At 45.1% G+C, this 17,585-nt stretch overlaps 2 protein-coding genes across 7 annotated transcripts; one reads left to right on the plus strand and one right to left on the minus strand.

Annotated features, from left to right (window-relative positions):
• Positions 1 to 4,670: 4,670 nt before the first annotated feature.
• On the minus strand, positions 4,671 to 12,306 carry asb7 (ankyrin repeat and SOCS box containing 7). 3 transcript variants are annotated; one of them, XM_023814130.2, is made up of 5 exons: positions 12,173 to 12,282; positions 11,239 to 11,355; positions 10,888 to 11,151; positions 8,737 to 9,342; positions 4,671 to 7,485 (listed from the first exon to the last, which is right to left on the minus strand). In XM_023814130.2, exons 3-5 carry the CDS (start codon positions 11,096 to 11,098, stop codon positions 7,346 to 7,348), a joined length of 957 nt encoding a protein of 318 aa, XP_023669898.1. In that variant the 5' UTR covers positions 11,099 to 11,151; positions 11,239 to 11,355; positions 12,173 to 12,282; the 3' UTR covers positions 4,671 to 7,345. The 3 variants fall into 3 exon arrangements, with proteins under 3 accessions (XP_023669898.1, XP_023669897.1, XP_023669896.1); XM_023814129.2 differs by having other exon boundaries at positions 11,239 to 11,296; positions 12,173 to 12,252; XM_023814128.2 differs by lacking the exon at positions 11,239 to 11,355 and having other exon boundaries at positions 12,173 to 12,306.
• A 294-nt stretch (positions 12,307 to 12,600) lies between these two features.
• Positions 12,601 to 16,776, plus strand: lins1 (lines homolog 1). Of its 4 annotated transcripts, none has more exons than XM_023814125.2 (6): positions 12,601 to 12,697; positions 13,938 to 14,027; positions 14,186 to 14,327; positions 14,619 to 15,206; positions 15,476 to 15,665; positions 15,811 to 16,776. In XM_023814125.2, the coding sequence occupies exons 3-6, from the start codon at positions 14,309 to 14,311 to the stop codon at positions 16,595 to 16,597; spliced, it is 1,584 nt and encodes a 527-aa protein (XP_023669893.1). In that variant the 5' UTR covers positions 12,601 to 12,697; positions 13,938 to 14,027; positions 14,186 to 14,308; the 3' UTR covers positions 16,598 to 16,776. The 4 variants fall into 4 exon arrangements, with proteins under 4 accessions (XP_023669893.1, XP_023669894.1, XP_023669891.1 ...); XM_023814126.2 differs by lacking the exon at positions 12,601 to 12,697 and adding an exon at positions 12,733 to 12,815; XM_023814123.2 differs by lacking the exon at positions 12,601 to 12,697 and adding an exon at positions 12,883 to 13,689.
• The last annotated feature ends 809 nt before the right edge of the window (positions 16,777 to 17,585 follow it).

Genomic DNA, 17,585 nt, shown 5'->3' on the forward strand with positions numbered 1-17,585 from the left:
AAATAAACAGCATGTTTTAGTTGATCGTATAAAAGATGGCATGCGGGAACCCTGATAGGGTGAATCTGCCGATTTTATATTCAGGAAATGTATGATTTATTTATTATTATTATCCTAGTGCCAGAGTGGGTAGTGCCTGTGACATACACCTCCAGGACTGTGGGTTTGAGTCCCCCTGCTCTGTGTGTGGGGAGTTCGCCTGTTTGCCTGTATCTGCCCGGATTTCCTCTGGCTTCTCCAGTTTCCTCCTGCAGTCCAAAAACATGCGGTTTGGCAAAATGACTAAAACAAAATACGTTGTTCAATAAAATAAAAACTTTAAAAAAGATTTCAAGCTAGATGGAGAAAAATAAATGTGTTTTTTTTTTTTTATTTTATTGGTTATATAACTTTTCAAATAATGAAAGACGCTCCACAATGTAATTCTGCATATGTGACAATGTAACCTTCCAAAGAGAAGCAGTGATTCATTTGAAAAGCCTGACTGTGTGGTCACATAAGGTCACTGGAAGACAGCTGTCATGCCAAAACACGTGATTTACTCAAGGTCCTATTTTATATTCATTCAGGACTAAGATATTTTTAATACCAACATATGGAAACGCAGCAGCACCGTGAGTAGTGTGGTGTCCTTTTGGGGGGGGGGGCAGAGCATAAGGGCGTCATAGCTCACCATCGGGTGAAAGGTGCACCTTTCGGTCTTAGCGAATCATCTGTCGACTTTCATGTTCTCCACTTCCCATTGATCTCTTCAGCGTTCCCCCTCGTTTATCCCAATTCACGAGGCTTCTTTGGGCCCTCCGTCCGTTTCCCGCTCCACCTTTCCTCCAAATTTGTTTGTTTACTCTCTCAGCCATCTACGCTCAGCCATCCGTTGGATATTAAATTCTTTGATCCCTTCCGGAACTTTGAAGGATAATAAGAAAGTCAGCCGTCAACAAAAGATCACAAAGAGGCTTCTGTGTACCAAATATTTGCGAGGCTGAGCAGATGATTCACTTGACAGTAGAAGCGTGTCAGGCGGCCCAAACCCATCCCCGTTCCGGGTTACCTGACATCTGTTTTCCGTCCCATTTGTGCTGTGTGTGTCTGCATCTCCTACCGACGGCCATCTTTTGTTCACTAAAACAAAGTGTCTGTCTAATTGGATTCACCACCTTCTCTATGATAACCAGACCTTTGTCTGGCGCCAGCTCCCACCCGGTCCCGTACCACGCTGTTCAAACAGTCCCGCCCTAAAGGTTTTCATTTATCCCAAGTGGCACTGTGCCCGGTGCTCTCTCTACTCTCCCCTTAGATGTCTCTCCTCGCCCAATGGCCGTGTTTAAAAAAAATGGCTGCTTTTCATTAAGACTGTCTTTCTATTAAACAACGATATTACCTGTAATTTAAAACAGCGTGCTGTGAACGCTTAAAATCAGGCGGTGAATTACAGATCTGGCACAATGATAATATATAAAACATGAAGGTCACCGATGCAGGCGGATGTACCTGTCCTGCTGTTTTTCTCAGGAAAATACACAATCCTGTTATCATTACGGGCACCTATTCACTGTTCGTTCCATTTAGAGTTTCTAAACTTTTGGGATTTTAAAATCTACAATAAGAATACATTTTAAGAGCTTGTTGCCCATATAAGTGTAATATATACACTCTCAGAAAAAAGGGTCAAATTAAAAGGCTGTATCCTCAAGAGTCTGCCAATTGTACCCTGTAGCTATAGGTAAATGTACATTTTAAAGTACACACACACATACATATATATATATATATATATATATATATATATATATATATATATAAAAATAAAAACAAACATCTGTGCTCAGCAGCCAAAAGATGACGAGCCAGTTCCTCAGTTCTTGTAATGATGCTCCGGGGCGGCAATGGAGGACCGACGGCGGAGATAAAGCTGGCTTGCGTTTGATGTCTGCGGCGCACTGTGAGCCTCCGAGCCGCTGCCATCCAGCGCGAAGCCTTTGTATCCCCCGTCATTGCTGCGGTGCCGCACGCAGGGAGTCTATGACGGGAAAGTAAACGCTCACCGTGAATCCGGTGTCGGGGGAGGGGTTCGGGCTACCAGCACACGGGAACACACTTATAATGGCGTTTTTCACTGCATTAAAAAAATATTATTAGAAATAATTGCATTGGTTTCAATAGACATTTACGTTAAAAGTTGTGTTAGAATAAATGAAATGATGGTAAAAATGTTAAAGGTTAAGCGCGAAAAGACCGACATACAGCCTGCTCAGTCTGAAATAACTCTGGTATTTTGTTAATTGATTTAACCTGTTTACAGCCTGCAGCTGCGCGTCGCTCCGTACTCTTTTATTTTACCTAGCAGTTAACGTATTATCTGTTAAGTAATGTCGCTGCTGCTTTTTCCCTAGCCGCCCCGGGATGTCCATCTGTTACACCGGTGCGGCCGCGGAGCCGCATGCAGTCCGGGCAGCGCGAGGCTTCCAGCGCCCGCACATCTGCCAGTGGAACAAGGTGCGTTGGCCTGGGAATTAAACATTATTTGATGAAATGCCTTGTCTACAAATTTTGGCCCACTCAAAAAACCAAGCTGAGCAGTGTGTCAAAACCATCCTTGGAAAATTTGATATGATCTGCTAATCTTACTAAAGCCCCCTTACCCCCAGTGGACAGAGAAGCAGAGTTTTGGTTTAAACATAAGGAGATCAAATCCAGTTGGAGCCTTGGTTCTGGGTGTAAGGCTGCTTCTTGGTGACATATTGTTTTGGAGTACAATTTCATGATTTATGGGAAAACTATATAAAGGAAAAACAAAAAGCAGATTTGTGTAGCATGGTGCCTCAGTGGTTCAGGGGGTGAAATCCGCAGCTTTGGAATTTGCATGTTCTCCCGTGCTTCCTTGGGCTACTTCGGCTTACAGCTGCAGTCCGTACTATCAGCCTAAGCGATGTCTCTCCACTGTGTGTGACTGTGTGCCTTGTGCTGGGCTGGTATCCCATCCAGGCTGTGTCTCAGCTTTTAGCCTGAAGTTGGGTGGATGGGAAACAGTATTTTATCTTCCCTGGGATTTGTGGGTGAAAAGAAAATCAAGATATCACTTTACCATTGGACAACATGAAAACAATTAACTCACGCTAACTAATAGCACAGATCTGGAGCTGTCAAAGTCTGAACCACGGCCTGCATGCAGATCAAACGGCAAGTTAACCCGGACCCATCCGATAAAGCACCTTATGAATCAATATGGTTAATGTAATGAAGTACAAAATACAAAATAGAACCACCAAACTTCACACACACATAACTCATCACAATCCCCCACTCAATGACCGTCAATACGATCAGTGAACATTAAAGTGTTCCCATTTTTGTTGTACATCGACGTCTATGTCAAAGGTTATTGTTAATTCATTAAAGTTCATGAGATGCTGTTTTGTTATTGAAAATTGTTTCAGACCTCAGATGTTGAACAAAAATCTGATGCGGTCCTTTGGTCAAAATGTTTGAGAACACTTGGCATAGATGTCGAACGGTGGATTCAGGAGTTTTTGTACCTCAAAAATCACAAAGGGATTGATGAAACCGAGAATTATCTTTTACTCAACACGTCCGTTTAAAAGGCCATGTTCTACCGTGGCACCTTAACACACACATCCCTGGAATCTCCTCTGGTCCCCATAGCGAAATGCTTTGGGACCGGCCAAGCTTCACCGAATGCCTGACGTGAGCAGTATTTTCAGAAGTGCAGAGGACTCTCCAGCCAAACAGACACAACCACAATAGTGACATTGTTCCGTCCATCTGGCCAGGCCATAGGACTGCAGAGAAAACAGCATTGTTTTATGGGCTTATGTTACCTGTGAGTCACTCAATGGAAGCACCTAGTGCTTTGTAAAGTAATCCACAAATCCATCTTTGATGCTAAGTAGACACTGCAGCTAGAGCCTGACCATCTTTGGGTACGTCCCCCACCCCCAGATTTGGGATGGCATTCCTGAGAACCGGGCAGATGGGAGGGAAACGGACCTCAACCCAGAGTAAACGATACAGGACACATGAAACACAGAGAAGCCCCCAAATCAGCTACTTGCCAGGGTTCCTCCATCAAAATTTATATGCAGCTGTAAGGATGGCAGTGCAGTAAATATGAGCAGACTTCTGGAAGCCACAAACTGAAAGTAAGAGGTCAGCACCGGCTCTGGGAGAGCTGGCCGTGCTGGGAGGGCCGTCATGGAAACGGGGCGATCACCGTCGCTCACTCGGGCTGGACAGAGAGGGGCAAAGCCGGCAGTAACAGGACAAACACACTCAAGGAAGCTGACTTACAAGCATGCAACGGACAATTTACTGTGGTGAACTGCAGTTTGCAGCTGGATTGTACACCTATACCAATTATCAGATATTGTGCATAAATTAAATATTGCATTACACTTCTGCATAATGTAAAAAGTCTGCAAAGTCCCCAAAAAACACAATTCCCAGTATTTTTGAACTGATGAAAAAAAACACACTTGCAAATGAATGACAGTGAGACACCTGGTAATAAATTTGGTTTGCTTCATGGTAAGAAAAAAAAAGATATACACACATATAATTAAAAAAATATATATATATATGTGTATATATGTAAATATAAAGATTTTATAATGCTTACCTTTGCTGTAGGAAAAAGGCGAAATACTGCAAGCTTTGTACATTTAGTTTTTATTCACACATCTTTACAAATCTGCAAACAACAAACAACGTTTTTAAACGTCTTTCGAAAAACAAGTTTGGAAGACTTTGGAAACACAAGAAGGCAAATTTGTGTTGGCAGAACACTGATAACCTAAAAAAAAAAATAAAAAATACAAAATTTAAAAACAAAAAGCCACCAATTCATATATCTTCAGCTGAAGAATGTCTGCCACATTTGGACAGTGAATGTCACATCTTTATTATTAAAATATAAATTAAATAGGCAGACACAGAAATACGGCATTTTGAATTGCAGGGATTCCAAACTACTAACTCAGGGTTTTTTTATTATTAATAATTATATGATTTTGATAATGATTTTCATAAAATCATGACATGACTTATGACCATAAAGTTTAGACTTAATAGAGAAATAATATGGATTTTTTTTTGAAAAAAAAAAAAAAGAACTGACTGTATTTGATTAGAGGCAGTGAAAGCAGGAAATGGCTCACCTGGATGTCCACTAGTAAAGGCCAAACTTACTTGTGTTTAATTACATTTTATTAATACCTTAAAAATACAAGATTTTTAAGCGATTTGTTTATATTAACATTGTTGATAGGAAAACAAGTCTATATCAACATTACAAGATCTTCAGGATATTTTAATTGTGGGTCTTGATAATATAAGATCTATGCATAAACCAGCTATGTTGGCTTGAACAATACTGCCCAATCACATTTATAATCTCAATGTTATATTTAAACTGATTTTTGGATACTTCCTGCACCCCAAACAAAAATTTGTAAGAACAAAGCAACATAAACACCATGTTTAGCAGATGCTAATCTACTATTTACGCTAGTGGGGCAAAACACAAAATGGCTTCCCTGTACACATACTTCCTAACACGGACCCTTCAGAAAACCCAAGGCTATATGAAATATTTACCTTCCCAGATTGCTGCAAAACATCTTAGGCAAGAAAAATAATAATAATACCAATAATAATCATGATATAATAATCAATTCAGATCATGTATCAAATCACTAATATGTTCTCTGACAAAATATCTGTTTGGAATACAGAAACGTTTAATCGATTGGGAGAAGTCACCAGGGGGATACACCTCACATCGGCATCTTTATCGGGGCTACGTCAGAGACCAAAGCACTCCACTCAGTTTGGGAAATAACACCTATCACCTTAAAAGACCTCAGACTCAGGGAGACGCTACAAGAACCACGAGAAACAAAGCACGAGACTCGACAGATTTCCATACAATTTTATATCATACCCTTTAAATTACCGTAAAAAAAATATCTGCTGTACATATTTACATTTAATCTGAGTATGACTGCTATCTGTACATCGGAACTAAACTCTGAAATGTGTACACAAAGACCTTTTTTTCTCCAGCCCATGAACGCTTTCGGCAAATTTCACGGTGAGTTCTGTAATAAATTGAGAGCTTTGTTACCCGTCCTAACTTAATCCAAGGGCAATATACACAAAACAAGAATTTGCACAGTAACTGGTAGTGTGTTAAATTCAAAGTAAATTTTCTACCTAATTAAGACGACCTCTTGCTTGCACTAGTCTCTTAGTCTGATTTTATTTGAAATTTCCACTGGCAGCTTTGATGTTTTGGGCCAAAGGGCTTCGTGACCGAGAGGCAGAGACCCATTTAACAGGCTCCCAGACCACGATGCTTCACTAGCTGTCCTCTGACCTTGACAAGGATGAGTGCGCCCCGCTGAACACGGCAGCCCAGCAGCCCGTCACCCCACCAGGTAAACAGCCACAGACCGCTCCAGTTTCCTCTGGACTGACCCTGCCCTCTATGACCCACCACCAGTTCTGCTACCCAGAGAGGCTGAGGACCACTGGGGAACCACTGACTGGCATGATTGATGTTGAGTGGTAGCATGGGGGGGGGGGGGGACAAACACACTTCATATGGGCCTCCACATGGAACAACACGTTCATAAAATACTATTTTAATTTAAGTAACTTCATACATATACTAAAGGGAAATATACTAAAGTTAGTCGAAATCTGAGACGGCACACTTGCGAAGTGTGGGACACATTTTACTAAGGGCCGAGCTCCATAGTGAGAGTTCTGAGCTACACCTTGACCTGTCTGTGTGAATCGTAGGCAGGCGGGAGGGAGTCCTTCAAATTGTTGTGTGAAAAATATTTTAGAAAAGCATCACTGCTGGCGATTAGGATGCAACCATCTCACCATTCCAAGCCGATGAAGTTAAAAAACAAAAAACAAAAAAAACGCAGAAGTTGCTGTTATTAAACACAAATGTCATGCGCTAGATTTTCTCCCCACCAAAATGCAACAACTCAGCAACACTCTGCCAGCTGGTTAATTTTCTTGCTTTTTTTTTAAAATAAAAATCAGCAGTTCCATTACCTGCCTTCACAAATCGCTGAACTTTCACTCTGTCTAAATAACTGCGCCTCGACAGATCGCGGGAAAGGTAGGCCTTGTTGTGACACCTAAGACAGGTAATCCTCCAGTAATTATGGATTTAAAAGCTAAGACATGAGGTTATATAAAAACATTGTACCTGTGCTTTGAGCTCTCGCGTAAAAAAAAAAAGGAAAAAGCTTTTGCATAGTCTGCAGCCGGAGGAGCAGGGCCGTGGCGTCGGGGCGTGGGGCTACGATTAGAGGCCGTCCAGCTTGTGCTTGAGATAGTCTTTCATCACCTTGGCGATGGGCAGGTCCTCCAGGAGCCTCAGGTTCTGAAGGCCTATGCAGTGGCGGATTTTTATCCTGCACAAGTCCTGCAGGCAGCGGGGCTGTCCTGTGAACGCAAACAGCGACACGCTTAATGTCAGGCGTCACAAAACGAATCAAGAGCAAACGGGAACGCCGCAAAACCGACAGACAGACGACTGTCAGTGACGCTTTCCCCATGTGTTTAGGAAGTTCATTTTAAAAAGAAAGTTTCACTAGATTTCAGCCAGCTGTCCCGTCGGCATGAGGAAACCTGCCGACGTAAACATGGCTAAGCTCGGGACATGTTGCTGGGGAAACAAAAAATAAATAAAATCACGTAAAACTTCTCTCACATTAAGATAGACAACATGAAATAATGATTAGGTTCCTTATCCTCAGAACACTTTCAATATCACAATACCAAAAATATTAATAATAAATGCCATTAAGCAAAGTTAAGGCTGTCGGAAGTCTGGGGCCGACCTCTAAACATGAAGGCCGGCGATTACACTTTATCAGTGGTTTTAGGCCCTTAATTGGGAAAACTGAGTCATTGAAGTACACAAACCCATCTTCTCCCGGCATCTGTGGGCTCACGGTTTATATATGCGGAGAGGCAAAGCAGTCTTCTGCTCTGCGACTTACGGGATGCGCTCAGGAACCAGCCCAGCTGGGAAAACCACAACAAAGGTACAGCTGCTGCTCTCTGCGAGCCTCTGCCTTCTGTCACTTTAACAACTCCATTTATTCCCGGTCTTTATAGAAGTCCAAGCAAACACGCCATTCACGCTGGCTGCCTCCCCCGCTGCCAGGGGCAGGAGGACCGGTTCGGGTATAAGACAAACTGGCACTAACAGGAGCTGCCTTCTCCCTGCATAAGCAGGTGCCGTGTGAACGAAGGGCCGGGCGGAACCCGAGCTCACGGCTCTGAGAACCGTCCCTTTGATATCTCCATATCAAAGTGCAGTGAGGGGAGGGAGAGTCCGACTGCGCCCGCCAAATCATCAGTCCTTTCCCCCACCGTGTGCCCCCACACCCCCTCTGGCCAGCCTCAGCTTACCTTCGCACACTGCTAGCCTTTAAGAGTAACTTGACCTCTGTTTATCTCTTCTGTTTGAGGGAACAGCATTTCCCCTTCTGTACACACTGTGTTTTGTAGGACTGGGGGAGGGGGGGGGTGATAAATATCTTATCTGCCTCAACAAAGAGTGTGACTCCCCAAAGACGATCCTACAGACCGAACCTTAAATCATCAAACGTGGAGTTCGGAGGCAACGATAAATAAACGGGCGAATTCAACACGAATATCGAGCGACAGACGGGCCGGGAAACCTACGGGTGACTTCCTGTAGAAAGTCGAGGCAGGGCCGAGAGGTGCCGGACATGCTGACGGACACGGCGACGGGGGTCTGGCCCTCGTAGTTGCGGGTGTTGGTGTCGGCACCATAGGCATAGAGCATCTGCGCACACAGTACGTCGTCGCGGAGCGCGGAGAGGTGCAGCGGCGTCTGGCCGTCCTCCAACCGGCCCAGGTTGGTGTCGGCGCCGCGCTGCAGGAACATGCGGCAGTACGAGTGGTTGCCCTTGATGACGGCGTAGCGCAGCAGGAAGCCATTCTGGATGTCGATGTTGGCGTTGTGGTCCAACAGAATGCGCACGCAGCTGGAGCGTTCGCGGATGATGGCCAGCTGCAACGGCGTGGTGCCCTTGTCACTCAGGGGGTCCACGGCCGCTTTGAACTCCAGCAGCAGCCGGACGAACGAGTCACGGCCGTAATGCGCAGCCACGTGCAGCGGAGTCCAGCCGTCATTGCTCTTGGCGTTGATGATGTCGCTGCGGTGCTCCGACTCGAGCATGAGGCGAGCGATGCGCGCGCGGCCGTGCATGGCGGCGTAGTGCAGCGCGGTGAAGCCACCGATCAGGTCCTTCACCGTGGGGTCGGCTGGATGGAGGTGGGGATAAGGAGGTCCATTAGCGAGGATCCGGGTCAAAATGAATTATTATTAACGTCAGTCAAGCATCAGTGTGTGACTGGGGTCAGGAGGTTAATCCCGCCCTCTTAATTAGCAGGAAAGGATTTCACGCACAATTAATCATTAATCTCGCGAGAAACAACACGTGGGCAGCCCGGGAGACGCTGGACTGGAAGTCGGTCTAATGCCAGGCCGGGGGCTCCAGGGCCCTGTAATTAATGGATGAGCACATGCGTGTCTTTTCATTTATGGGATTTCGCGTCCCACAAACACCTTGGCATGGACTCTCCATTACAGGAAGAGTGAGGACCCTCGGACGTCCACTAAAACCCACACTATTCCCTTAAGCGACCAACTTTTTATGACAGTAAACATAACAATTCAGAAGTGAATTATCCCAAACCATCCTCATCTAGTAAAAACAAATGCAGGTGCCCATCAACTTACGTCCAGGATCCATTCCGGAATTCAGGACATAAGTCAATCTGGACAGATCTCGATCATTATAGGGGAAAGGCCAAATATACTGTATAACGTAATATACAATATCACACACATTTAACTAAACCTCTGTAGCAGCAGCACACTCGGTGTGTTTTGGTTCTTGCAGCATGCTGCACACGTGGCAAAATATGTCTGCTATGTCTGCTTCGGACATCTCTCCATAAACTTTCTTAAAGCTCTTACAGGACCTCGGATGCAGGTATAGTCGAACAGTACTTGATAGGATACAGTCTATGAATGACTATATTTAAATCCGCCAAGAAGTTTATATAAGCACAATGGAAATACCTAATAAAAGTTGTAATTACTTAATAAGTAAATGTGCTAAATAAATTAACAAGATTTACATTTTTCGTCCAACACGCGTGACTCTCCGCAAGTCTATCAGACGTCCTGTAAACCTAGGCAAACAGCGCCCTCTGCCATTCAAAATTAGGCACTGCACCAAAACGCCAAACAAAACAAATCCTGGAAGCAAACAATGGCTCATTTAACACAATACGTAATTTTATCGAGTACTAATTACAGTATTACTTTAATTTGTCTTCCCCAGGCAGTTTTACAAACCGTGCTGCTAACACCATGAGTCGATTTCTGTACTGCTTTGTCTTTAGACGAGATTCTTTTCCAAGACAAAGCAAGCCAATTGTCAAAAACCTGAACTAGTTCGAATAACGTTATGTAAAACCAGCCAGTTCTGTTACAGCTAATACCCTCTAATTTAACATGCTGTGCAGGAATCTGACCAAATACTGGTTTAAATCGCCTGTGTGGTTTGTTGGTACCTCCTGTCCAGGACGGATGTGTCCGGGCCACTAACAGGAGGACTCAGATTTCTCCTTCACTAGAAGCTCAGCCTCGGAGCTCCGGCACCAGAGCTGCCTCCTTGACAGCTGTGCGCTTGTGATGTATTACCTGCCTCACTCGTACATCCCTCTGGACAAAATCTGCTGCCAAACGAATGAGCATAAACGTATGTCTGTCTCTGACATGCAAACGAGGCTGCCAACCTCCGTGCTCCAGAAAGACGCGGACGCATCGCTCCTTGCCCCTGGCGGCCGAGAAGTGGAGTAACGTCCAGCCATTGGCGTCCCGGATGTTGGGGGAGTAGCCCTGCTCCAGCATCTTGCGTACGATGTGGACATCGCCGGCGGCAACCGCGGCCTGAATCTGCAGCTCCTCCTGCAGCTCAGGGTTCCTTCTGCAGTGATGGTGCAGCATCCTGTCACATCTCGTCAGAGGCTGCGGCACATGTATCCAGACCAGCCCGCTGACTGGAAAACAGAAGAGGGACATGCGTGTCGACTGAGTTGCCAGCGGCAACGGTGTCCCGGTGGCGAGGAAGCATCCTGAAAGAATACCTAAGATCTACGCCACGAAAGGCTACGTAGCAGCCTGGGCAGATTTCACGTCTCTCTGCTGGGCGGAAGGGTGGTGTCAAAAGGTCAAAGGTCAGCAAAGTCAGTACCTGTTCAAAGCTTAATAAATAACCAAAACAGTCAATATAGCAGATGAACACAGACAATTTTACTGAAGTCTAAACATACCAAGGAAAATATAACTGACGGAATTTGTCAAATACGAACAACAAATGACAGCCCATAAAAAAGTAATCTGATGAAACACTGCTGTTTGATAAAGTGTCAAATTCACATTTACTATGGTCACAGAAGTTACTGACATAACGTCTCCTAAAAGTTTAGCTGCAAGGCAAGTTGATTACACTTGACAAGATAGATGCAATTTACCATTATTTGCAACCTACTACAACTACTATGAACGTATAATACGTTTATTAATAACTACATGACCGAAAGATATACAGGCGAGTCCGTATTTAAGTACAATAGGTCTATGAGACCGCTAGTTAAGCATCACCATCACCATCGTCGTCTTACTAGCTGTGACAAATGGCAGGTATGTGTTTTTCATTATAACCCAGTTATCTTTCCTGGTATTTAACATGACTCTGTCTGCCTGACAGATCCTGGTCCCGTCTATGGCGAAACCAGTCCCGGTATTCCCCAGACACTGGGGAGGGGGCACCGACGCCCCGTGTCCCACCATTGTGCTCAGTTCCTTATTCAGAGGATAGTCTGGGGGCCGGCGGACTGTTCGCGTTCATACCCGCAAAGTAGATAACCGCCTTATGCACTGCGGGTGGGCGAAATGTAGAAAAGTCGGGCATCGTGCTGCTGGTCTATGTGTGGGGGTGCGCGCTGCGGGGTTTAGGGCCAGCCGGCCAGGGAGAGCGGGGACGTCCGCGGCCCGGCACGGGAACAATGGGCTGCTTACCTTAGACGTAAAGCGGCCGCTCCCCGCTCAGGGATCCCCTCTCCGGGTTCCCCGCCGCCGCCGCCGCCGTTCACGCCTCCCCTCCGGCGCGTCGCATCTCTCGGCTCGTCCCCTCGCGCTCCCCGAGGGACTGGAGGAAGCGGACGCGCACGAGAGCCGGAGGAACGAGCTACAAGGAGAGAAACGGGGAAAACACAAAGAGCTCGGCGGCCGATCGAGCAGCCAGACAGTCAGGCAGCCAGGCGAGCCCTTCGCCCTGCCCGATGCGTTAGCTAGCGGAGCCGCTAGTCAGCGCCGTGCATTTCTGCTCTCAGGCGGCCAGACACCGGTGATAGTGCATACGATGAAAGCGCCGCTTCCCTGGCGTTTTTCGTAACATTCAGGGCAGTCGATTGGTACTGTTAAAAGTGCATTAATATTTGATTACATTTGTGCAGAGTTGAATAGTACCATCTGAAACCAACCCCCCTGCCGTATGGCATAACAACATCCTGCCGCAAAAGCTGGATCCTGAGATTGCGACCCGTAAGTCATCTGCTCGTCGACGGATTGCTAACTGGTATTTTATTCAGTCTCAGAATAGCACAGCGGGTTTTTGCTTCATCGAACAGAGCAGCGGAACTGTTTTGCTCGTACAGCTCGAGTTAGTCATTTTACCGAGATTCTGGGTGTCGAGCTGTGGTGATGTGCACTACGACTCCCAGTATGCAATGGGAAGAAAGCCGGAAGTCGAGCAGCGAGTCGCGAGCGGGTGTACGAATGGGAATGTATTTCCGAGTCTACTATAAATAGGAAAGTGCCACTACTAGTTAAATGCTGTGAGTTTTCATTGCTGCAAATTTTGTTCAAAAACATTATAAAAAGAGCAATGCGACAAACGAAGAACGAAACGTGTTTGGAGTTACGTTGTTTGTCATACATTTAACCTACTAGATTGAATGTTTATATCGACTTGGCGGAGTTGACAAGCCATTGGTGCATAAGACAAGATGTAAGTTAAAAATCATGGGAATAAATGTAACACGACCATAATTGTAGCTCCATATGGAAGGAAGACCTGCTTGGCCATAAAGCACGGGAGATCTACCTATAATTACAATTCTGATAATATCGTGACAGACAAAATTACTCGGAAAACCAGCATGGATATGTTCTTCATTTTACAAGACGTGCACAAATGTTTGCTGGCGGGAAAGCGTCCAACGAAGGGAAGTCACGAAGTGGCATCGATGTTGTGCTCAGTTATCTGTGAAAGCTGGCCCGAGACTTGTTTGCTTTGCCAGACGGCCGGTTCATGTGAGCATGAAAATAGCAACTATCAGACCTTGTCAGCGCGGTTCCATCCCTGCACCAACGGGGAAGGACAGAAAAGAAAGGAAATCGTGTGCTTTGCACTCAGTCTGCTGGGAAGCACGAGTACCAAACTGCTCTCTGGGAGCCAAAGTGACCAAACGAGGCTTTATTGCAAGGAAGTTTTGATAAACGCACTGGAAGACTTCTCTCTTTCTTCGAAGCTTGTAAGATGGAAAAATTGACCGAATATTAAATTGCATGCATTTATACATATAACACCTTTAATTGAAATATTAACTATGATTTACTCGGTTTTTTTTATATGGCATAAAAAGTTTCTCACTATTCAGGTTTTGTATACAGAAATATGAAAGTTTCTGTATAAGCAGCATATAATTAGTTGACTGCTTTTTGAACGTTGTGGTAATTAAAGTGTAATTTATTAAAATATTTTCGTTTACTTCTGTTACAGGTCACCTTTTTTGGTGTCCAGGACCGATTATTATCACACTTTGCTGTTAGGTGTATATCATCAGTCATTCTTTTTCAGCTCCATGAGTCTGTGAGTATCATATTACAAAAGTCTTCAGTATCACTGGTGTTGATGACCTATAAGTAGCACTGGACACTACTGGGTTTACAGTGATATTGCAGTCACATTTTCTTTATAGTCAAAACTTTATAACTGTTTATAACGCATATTTTTTTTTCTATCAACAGAATTCACTTGACAGTGTTTGGCAGGAAAGGTATATACAAATCCTTCAGAATCCACACCCTGACAATGAAACAGTCTGCTCTTTGTTGACCATCACTACCGTGATAAAAGGAGTTTTGACGGGAATGTTTACACACAAGAAAGGTATGTTTTCAAATGATCAGAAGAATCCAATGAAAGAACCTGGCAGTGAACGAAACAGTGCTTTAATAACTTTTCTTAACGTCCTAGTATATCTCCTTTTAATCATGTGAACATTTGTACACAACCTGAGAGGCTTTTTAATTTTATTGAGATTGTTTTTCTACTAATTTGTTATTATTTGTGTATGTCTTTTATGTAATGTAGAGAGAGAACAAAAGCATAAGTACTGTATTATGTTTTTGCATGCATATGCCAATAACCTTGAACTTGGACTTTTTTCTTCTTGTCCAGATGCACTGGAGCAACTGGTTATCTCACTGGATCCAGTTTTTCCTGGTTTATATTCTGGAATTCTCACCTGGATTGAACGGGAGCCTGCCAAACCAGTGTCATGTGCAAATGACACTTTTGACGTGGCAACAAACCTGGTAGCTGTTTTGGATTTACTTGAGGTGCTTGTTGCCGTAAGACTCAATCTGAAGATCTGCTCATTGAGCCAGAGGCTGGTCTTCCAGCAGCCATCCGTGGCCCTGCAGGTGATCTGTTCCCCCGTTCACTACCTTGTGCAAAAGAGGACGCTTCTGCTCTTGAAGGCATGCCTGCTCTTAAAGACAGGAGATGACTTTATGACAGGAGGGGCGGAGCTTTCGCTAAATGGGGATGGTCACATGACCTCCGACATCCTGGCTCTGGCAAATGCAGTGCTGAATTCGGTGGCTGCTGGTTGGCTGCTGCGTGTCCCAGTGAGCAGCAAAGCTGCCTACTTTGGTGGAAACAGTCTGTTGAGTCGTTCTGGACCGGATTTTGTAATGCTAAGGTCGACAAGCCTGGTGCTACTCAAATCTCTGGAATACAGAATCCTATATGAAAAGGAGGAAGGTAATTATGTATGCAGATTTTTTTTTTAGTTTAATGTTTAGAGACTTTTTGAATGACAAAAAATTGAAGAATATGATTTTTGATATTCATGAATCATACAGTAGGGGGCGATATTTACTAAAAATTGACAAGCCTTTGTGCATTTTCACTATTTGTGCTGATCCATAACTATTTTCAGATTGCTTTTTGGGTTTAAATATGGATGACATGGATGCTTTACCTGTGGTGGGAGCTATGGACTCCCTCTTTCACTAGTCTTTCTGTCACAGCAGGTCTGGATCCTGCTGTGGGTCCCCAGTCCTACTTGCATTCTCTGATGCTTTTTGTGAACCAGCACCTTTCCGGGGCGTGGTTGCTGGGCCACTCCTGCGCCTGGGTCTCCGTGGTGTTTGGGGAGCAGGATGACGACATGTTCGAGGCGGCCAGGATTGTACTGAGCTTGTATTTACATCAGAGGGGGTGCGTTCCTAATATTTTCATTGGTCTTTGGTGCATGGGGTGGGAAACTTAACATACACTACCATAAATAGTTTTACACCATATCCATGTGTGAAGATCCATGTGTGAAGTCGTGCTAACAGATTATCCCTGGACTTGTCTGCAGGTCGAGCGGAATCTCAAACCCGGCGGCTTGTGACACCGGCTGCAACCCTCACTGTTGCTTCATCTATCTGCTCAGAAGCATCGCATTCGACCACAGCGTCCTCCTTGACTTTCTCATCTCCACGGAAACCTGCTTCCTGGATTATTTTGTGAGATATCTGAAGCTGCTGAGAGACACCTGGGAGGACTTTGAGCTCGCCTGCCAGTGCATCGAGGCCCGGGAGCCAGTGATGGAGGCGAAGGCTGCCACATGTGGAAGTGAAACGCTGGCAGCTGTTGATGGCAGTATGGCCTCGGTGGGCTGTCCCAAGGCGGCAGGTATCCCCCTTAATTGGGGTGGGGCTTCAGGTAGCTGGGCTACACCTTCAGTTGGTGGAGCCACCCAGGCCTTACTCCGCCCTTTAGTGAACTACGCTAGCTCAGATGAATCTGACTCAGAAGTGCCAAGTGCTCACTGTGTCCCAATTGTTGGGAACATGACCTCCCATCCCCTGGAGTTTAGCAAAGTGGGCGGTTGCTCTGTGGGTCTTCATGACCGCATACAGGATGAGGTGCAAGAGGATCAGTCGACAACTCCTAGGATGTGCAGGAGGGCAGCCACGTGCCTGACTGAACTGGGCAAAGTTATCTTCAGGCTCCGAAAACGAAAACTGTTCCCCTACAAGCCTGACTCGCTCCTGAAACTGCTAACGGGGATCGGGGCTAATCTGGAACGGCATTCTGATAAAGCCCCTTTGGACTCCTGTCCCTGCGATACCAGCGTGAACATTTTGTCGGACAATCAGTAGTATCCACTAGATAAGACATCAGCTGATGTTTTTATCTTAATCTGGTGTGTTGAATTAATGACAAAGTGCAATAATATGTTTAATAAATGGAGCCTTGACATTTGGTTACCATGGCAAAATACATTTTACTGCTCTGACTACTTTTGATAAAAAGTAATAAATATTTTTTTGTATCACAATTGTGTGTGTGGGGGGAGGTGGAATTGGTGTTTACATGTATACATAAATTCAATGCAGGATTTGTACGGTAAGCAAAAGCTTTGTTTTGTACACAATATTTTGTGTTGAAAACACCACAGGACGACTGTGTCCATCCATCAGACACATGGCCATATACACTACTCACAGTAAGTTAGGGATATTGTGAGAGACTTAGTGGATGTCATACATACGGTGTTTGTTTCACTTCAGACATTTTTGGGATAGGGAGGCAATTGTATTGGGGTGATAGACACACCTCATTTTGTGTTTTCCATGTAATGCTCTCATTGTGTACAGGTGTGCCTTAAATTGGGGCCAATACCAAAAGACAACCCTTTTCAATGTGGCATCAATTTCAACATTCAAACAGCCATGAACACACGACGTCACTTAAGGGACGAGCAGCGCCACCTGGCCATGGTCACGCCTTCGGGTCGGTGGCAGGCAGTCAGATGTTGCTCGTGAACTTGGTGTGTCTCAAAGTGTCATCAGCAGACTTGCATCATGACACAGAACTACTGACAGAGTTCATGACAGACCCAAGAGTGGAGCCCCACGAGTGACAGACCGCAACTATGACCAGTACCTATGCACTCAGACATCGTCATGCAACTGCCACACAGCTGCAGGCCTGTTTACGAGATGCGAGGGGTACTAGGGTTTCCAGACAAACCATTCGCAACCGACTCCACCGCTTTGGCTTGAATGCCAGACGACCGTTGCAGGTGACTCCACTGACACCAAGACACCTCCGTGAACGTTTGCAGTGGGCACAAGACCATGTGAC

The sequence above is a fragment of the Paramormyrops kingsleyae genome, chromosome 11 (genome assembly GCF_048594095.1).
Source record: "Paramormyrops kingsleyae isolate MSU_618 chromosome 11, PKINGS_0.4, whole genome shotgun sequence".
Classification (NCBI taxonomy): domain Eukaryota; kingdom Metazoa; phylum Chordata; class Actinopteri; order Osteoglossiformes; family Mormyridae; genus Paramormyrops; species Paramormyrops kingsleyae.